This window comes from Tachypleus tridentatus, chromosome 12 (genome assembly GCF_004210375.1).
Source record: "Tachypleus tridentatus isolate NWPU-2018 chromosome 12, ASM421037v1, whole genome shotgun sequence".
Classification (NCBI taxonomy): Eukaryota; Metazoa; Arthropoda; class Merostomata; order Xiphosura; family Limulidae; genus Tachypleus; species Tachypleus tridentatus.
In genome coordinates this window covers 10,932,825-10,939,786 of record NC_134836.1, presented here as the reverse complement: position 1 = coordinate 10,939,786, position 6,962 = coordinate 10,932,825, and the positions used below count along the sequence as shown (strand labels likewise).

The following is a 6,962-nucleotide window of genomic DNA, read 5'->3' as shown; positions in this document are numbered from 1 at the left end:
CACATTCAATTACTGTATATAGTAAAAACAACATTTAAGGCTAATAGACTTTCATCTACACATTCACTTACTGTGTATAATAAAAACAACATTTAAGGCTAATAGACCTTCATCTACACATTCATTTATAGTGTATGGTATAAATAACATTTAAGGATAGTAGAACTTCATCTACACATTCATTTACTGTGTATAGTAAAAACAACATTTAAGGCTAATAGACTTTCATCTACACATTCATTTACTGTGTATAGTAAAAACAATATTTAAGGCTAACAGACTTTCACTACACATTCATTTACTGTGTATAGTAAAACAATATTTAAGGCTAACAGACTTTCAATATTTAAGGCTAAGGCAGACTTTCACTGTGTATAATAAAACAACATACACATTCATTTACTGTGTATAGTAAAAACAACATTTAAGGCTAATAGGCCTTCATCTACACATTCAATTACTGTGTAGAGTAAAATTCATCTAACAACATTTAACGTTTTGTTATTAATTCAGACTCTCACGCTGAACAAATTATTTCCTTTTTCTTTTTCAGAAAAAAATCTTTACTTTAATAAGTATACTGGTGCACATTTACATTCATTCTATTCTTTCACTTAGCTTCTCTATATTACATTGTTTAATGACGTGATATCATAACTGATATTGTAAGACGTGACAATTTGAATTGTATAATTTTAACAAAGCTTACCATTTGAGAATGCTAAGTAAATCTATAACACGTTATTCATAAAATTCTTAGGACACAAGACTTTTAGAGTAAACGGTATCAATATTTTGATTTAGACGTTTGTTAACTATAGGTTGCTGATCACAATGATAAAGACATTTCATGTAATTAGTAGACAATAAACAATATAAACAAATCAATCAGTTAATTAGTGAGTCGTCTAGTGACAGTTAGTGTAGCTGTTCTGTAATACAAGTTATTGAAAGAAAGAAATTTATCCATGACCATTACATGGACTTGACATATTTTTACCAAATATACCAAAACAGTTTTCCAATGAACATGTTGCAGCAATATATACTTTGTGAAAAAGATATATGCTAAATGGTAACCTTATAATACATAGGACAGTTTTTGTTTAGTTACAACATTTGTTCACAATTATAAAAAAACTAAACCTTTACGGAAAATCTTTGAGTACATAATAAAATATTTCATTCATTTAACAAATCAAAACATTTATAACAACAACCCCTTACATATGCAGGTAACGGCTCTAAATTGTGAACTTTCCATTACATACTGGCCTAGCGCGTTAAGGCGTGCACTTCGTAATCTGAGGGTCGCGGGTTCGCGCCCGATTTGCGCCAAACATGCTTGCCCTCCCAGCCGTAGGGGCGTTATAATGTTACGGTCAATCCCACTATTCGTTGGTAAAAGAGTAGCCCAAGAGTTGGCGGTGGGTGGTGATGACTAGCTGCCTTCCTCTAGTCTTACACCGCTAAATTAGGGACGGCTAGCACAGATAGCCCTAGAGTAGCTTTGTGCGAAATTCCAAAAAAACAAAAACAATCCATTACATACACTGCAAAACCTTTTCTCCTTTGGCCCCAGCAAAATCAAAATAATTTGATAAATCTAAACATGTCTGCTTTAGTTAGTGAGGATCGTCTGTGAGATATCCTTGTGCAGTCTAATCTAGACTGGTCGAAATGCAGTGAAATGACAGATCAAATATTGTGAGAAATATTTTTACCTTTGACCCCTGTAAGATTAAAAGAAAGGTACAAATCTTAAATTTGTATGGTTTAACATGTTACATGGAATCTCTGGATTGATAGAAATATAAGAGAACTGAGGTCAAAATATGTTTTGTAATGTTTGCCCTTTGATCCTCATAAATCAGAACGGGTGTCTAAATAAACAAAATAGAAAAAACGTGCATTGGATTGAAGTATACATTTTTCAACTTTCATGACAATTAGTAACGAAATAATGGAGTTGCACACAAATGTAACTTAGAAAAAATATGTTTCCTTCCCTCCCTGTGGGGGGGGGGCATCCAGTGGCACAATGGTATGGCTACAGACTTTTTCACGTTAAGAATTGAGTTTTGATACCTGTGGTTGGCACAGCACAGATGGTTTAGTTTGTCCTTAACTTCAAATAAACAAACCCTATGGGGTAGACGAAAATACTTTGAGGAGGGGCACAATTGTGGTAAACATTAAAGGTTTTAATAAAAACGATTCAGCAGATACGTAAGTCTTCTATTAGTGGTTTAGCTTGTGATTTTAAAAATCAATAATATAATAATTATGTTTGTTACTTAGATTAAGTTAGTAAAGTACTAACATAAAAGAACAGTGTTTAGTGTCTGTAACAGTTCGGTTATATAAAACTGTATGGAATTATTCACTGAATAATAATAAGATTACAGGTCAACAGAAAACAACAACAATTTAAGACAACTGAAAGAAGGTACTCACATATAACTTTACTTTTATGATTCATATTTTCAATGTTACAGTTACATACACATCAAAGAAATTAGAATGTGGAATCAAGTTGTTTATTGTAGATCAAAACATCAATGATAGCTACAGCATATACAAAAAATTGTTAAGTGACAAAATCATGGAAACAATAAACATAGATAATAATATAGTGTTTTGATAATTAAAATAGTTATCATATCACTGGTGTTACTAAGGCTAAACTACTGTATTTTTTCTTTAGTTGTATAGAAGGGATGTCACAATCCTGATGTTAAATACATTAAACTACTGTATTTTTTCATAAATTATATGTGAAGCATGTCATACCTATGGTGTTATTTAGCCTAAACTACTGTGTTTTCTTCATTAGTTGTATGTTACTCATGATAACAGAGGTTTTTAACAATGGTTGGTTTCACAGAGATTATCCCACCTATCTGATTTAAAATCCTATTCAGCTAATTGTTACATTTTCTACAAATTTTATTGATAACATTCACAAGCAGAACACAATTTAATTTCAGATACAAAGAAAACAGCAAGAAGAAACTAAAAAACAACAATATGCAATCAAAATAATTATTATTACATCATATACAATCAAAACTGATAACTAATTTAAATTGTTGGAATTAAAAACACCCATGGGTGTATGCTAGACAAAAATACTGTTTTGTAATTTTTTTAAAAACATGAACATCATAATTACTAGAACACCTTTTTCTCTGCATATAGATGAGGAGTGAATCGTCACTTGCTCAACTGTGTTTTAAATTAGTACTTGAAATACATTTGCTATGCTACAACCAGATGTATCTTTTACAAATAAACAAAAGAAACAGAGGTGAAATAAAAACTCTCATAGGTGCACAGAATTAAAAACTGTAGAGACAATGAAATTAAAGACACATTAACTATGTATGAATATCATGATGAGTTGAATATTTCAGTTTCATGGTCTTATGAATGTTTGACTTCTCTGCAGACACCAGTAGGTATTGCACGAAAAGTCTGTTTTACTGCAAACAGTTTGATCACATGACTCACAGGAGCTCTGACAAGAGCTTGAACCATTATCAAATGTTGGTGGTCACATCAAAAAGAATCAAACTACTGTTTTGTTTCTTTTCTCATTCAAAGGCTGAAGCTCTTGTCTCCATTGATCAAAATCAGTAAAACCATCTTGCTCATCAGTGTCTTCCTCACTGTCTCTATTTTTCTGCAATGTTTCTCGTATGTTGACGTAATCACACTTTTGGTTCATCAGTTTATCAACTCTGATTTCTGGCACACAGGAAGAATAATGCTGCAAACTTGCAGCTTCATGACCTAGTTTTAATAACAAGATAAACTGTTCAGTTTCTCTCAAAATAAATTATTTGAAACAAAGATATTAAAATCCTTATATTGTTTATCAGGATAAAGTGTTATTTTTCAGTAACAGTGGCATGGTGGCATGTCTGCAAACTTACAGTGCTAGAAACCAGGTTTCAATACCGTGGTGGGCAGAGCTCAGACAGCTCATTGTGTAGTTTTGTGCTTAATTCCAAACAATTAATCAGTTTTTCAGTAACAATGAAATAAATTTACCTCCAAGTAAAGCACGAGCTGATGTAAAAATATATTTTACTTCAAAATTTTCTTATTAATTTACAAGCACTTTTAAAATGGTCTCATGTTTTTGTGAGTTCATATTTTATAAAATGTCTAACCTGATAAGTTAGTGCCTGCATTAAGATCCACATAAACGGCTGAATGACTGCATTGCTGAGGTGTAGGTACCAAATAATCGTCCTCATCTACCAGCTGGATAATGTCGTCTTTTAATGAAGTGCTCCTAGTTTCCTTTTGATCTGTAATGAAATTGTACAAATATGATATCTTCTAAGTATAATTCTGAAGAATGTCTGAAAAAGTAAGTTTTTCATTGGTTTAGTTCCACAGTATTTGAAATATAGCATTTTAATAGCAAGATTTGCACTGCTGGAGTACATCACTGCTGGAGTAGAAAAACTTCAACAAATAAATTAATGTGCTTAAATAATATTTATCAAAAGTTAATTACAAAGTACTGAGCCTAACCAGTGTCAATTATTCTTCAACGTTACCTCTTTGAAGAACTGCAAGAGGATCTGAACAGTACCGGCCACTATTTTTTCTTGCACGATAGTTTGAAGAAGATGCTTCCAAGTTACGACATATTCTGTCTGGTCTCTTAGCTCTGATTTCCAGTGAAGGTTTAATCAGGTTGTCCTCTGTATTACTATCAAAGTCTTGACCTTCTATATCAGACTTCTAACAAATATAAAAACAACACTGATATATATATATATATTTAAGGGTAAAGAGGCCAACATCAGAGCCGGCCATATATGTGTTATGATATATATATATATATATATCATTCAGTAAACAGCTAAATTTAATATACATACAATTATTGTGTTATCCATAAACTCAAATGTATACACACACATATATATATATATATCATTCCAGTAAACAGCTAAATTTAATATACATACAATTATTGTGTTATCCATAAACTCAAATGTATACACATGGTGTGTCAAAATGTTTGTATGCACATGATGTGTCCAAATGTTTATGTTAAAGTGGTGGATTCAAATGATGTTTGTATTCACATGTTTGTCCAGATGTTGTATAAATATGATGTGTCCAAGTGCTTGTATTAACACTCCAGGTCCAAATGATATTTGTATTAACACGCCAGGTCCAAATGATATTTGTATTAACATGGTATGTCCAAATATTGTATTAAAATGGTCTGTACAGATTTATATATTCATATGGTGGATCCAAATGATGTTTATATTCATATGATATGTCCAAATGTTTATATTAACATGGTGTGTCCAAATGATGTTTATATTCATATGATATGTCCATATGTTTATATTAACATGGTGTGTCTAAATGATGTTTATATTCATATGGTATGTCCAAATGTTTATATTAACATGGTGTGTCCAAATGATGTTTATATTCATATGGTATGTCCAAATGTTTATATTAACATGGTGTGTCTAAATGATGTTTATATTCATATGGTATGTCCAAATGTTTATATTAACATGGTGTGTCCAAATGATGTTTATATTCATATGGTATGCCCAAATGTTTATATTAACATGGTGTGTCTAAATGATGTTTATATTCATATGGTATGTCCAAATGTTTATATTAACATGGTGTGTCCAAATGATGTTTATATTCATATGGTATGTCCAAATGTTTATATTAACATGGTGTGTCCAAATGATGTTTATATTCATATGGTATGCCCAAATGTTTATATTAACATGGTGTGTCTAAATGATGTTTATATTCATATGGTATGTCCAAATGTTTATATTAACATGGTGTGTCTAAATGATGTTTATATTCACATGATATGCCCATTTGTGTCCAAACATTTGTATTAAGATGGTGGGTCCAGATGTTTATATTCACATGGCAGGTCCAAATGCTTGTATTCATATTGGGGGTCCATGTTAATAGTTAAACAGCAGATATTATATTTTCTGTATTTTAACTTAAATGTTTCATACTTGTCAAATGGTAAAAGTTTTTATAAATTAAATATAACTCATTATTAGAAAGCTCACCAGTTAAAGTGTATGTGGTCATTTCAACCAAACAATAAGTGTTTATTCACAGTGAGACCTACACTTTCTATATATTAACTGAAGCTTGTTCCAAAAGATTTAATTTATCAGCCAGATTGTGACAATATCTACCAAATGGCAAATGTACTGAATGCTTGCCAAATGCCTTGTAGCATAAGCTGTAATAGAAGGAGATTAACTTAGATTGTGTTTAATCTTGAAAACGAATTCTGGTCAATAGATATTAGCAATGATAGCAACCTTAAGATAGAAGAAAAACAAATTCTTACTGTTTTAGTATAACAAACCTGTAAAAATATCATCTTTTAAGAAAATTCTGTTATACAAATATGTAGCAAAATACAAATAGGTTCCAAAACTAATTAAAATAACATTACAAATTTAAACTTCTTATGGTACAAAACTTTTAGTTGCAACAGACAGCCAAGGTCTCTTATCAGTGAGCTTGGTTTTCTATTTTGTCAATGTTTAAGTGTTATGTTATTAACATTCCAAAAGACAGTTAAGGCCCACTACTTAGTTTTCTATGTTGTCAGTGGATAAGTGTCATGTGTTATTTCATTACCTTATTTTTTAATTATATAATTATGGTGTTAAAGTGAGGTTAATATTACTAAGTGTTATGGAATTGTTTACTATTCATTTATTATCTGTTTTATCATTTAGTATGGTTGTATTAAAGTGCTAACCACCTTCTAGCTGATCACGGTATGTTTTATGTCCCTAGCATTGACAGGCTAATTTATTAATATTGCAATAGATTGTGTAAATTCACAGTCACATGAAATATTATCTCGTGATCTAAGGACTATATAAAAGTCCTACCAAGAGCTTCACAAAGTTAGT

General features: G+C 31.0%; 1 protein-coding gene across 4 annotated transcripts in view; it reads right to left on the bottom strand.

Moving 5' to 3' along the window:
• Positions 1 to 2,518: 2,518 nt before the first annotated feature.
• Positions 2,519 to 6,962, bottom strand: part of LOC143235389 (epidermal growth factor receptor-like) — a 54,903-nt gene continuing 50,459 nt past the window's right edge. For all 4 annotated transcript variants that reach the window (XM_076473499.1, XM_076473501.1, XM_076473502.1 and 1 more), the window contains 3 exons: positions 4,575 to 4,761; positions 4,179 to 4,319; positions 2,519 to 3,795 (listed from right to left, as the gene is read on the bottom strand). In XM_076473499.1, coding sequence (XP_076329614.1) covers positions 3,572 to 3,795; positions 4,179 to 4,319; positions 4,575 to 4,761 — 552 coding nt within the window. In that variant the 3' untranslated portion in view covers positions 2,519 to 3,571. The remainder of the gene's footprint in view (positions 3,796 to 4,178; positions 4,320 to 4,574; positions 4,762 to 6,962) is intronic.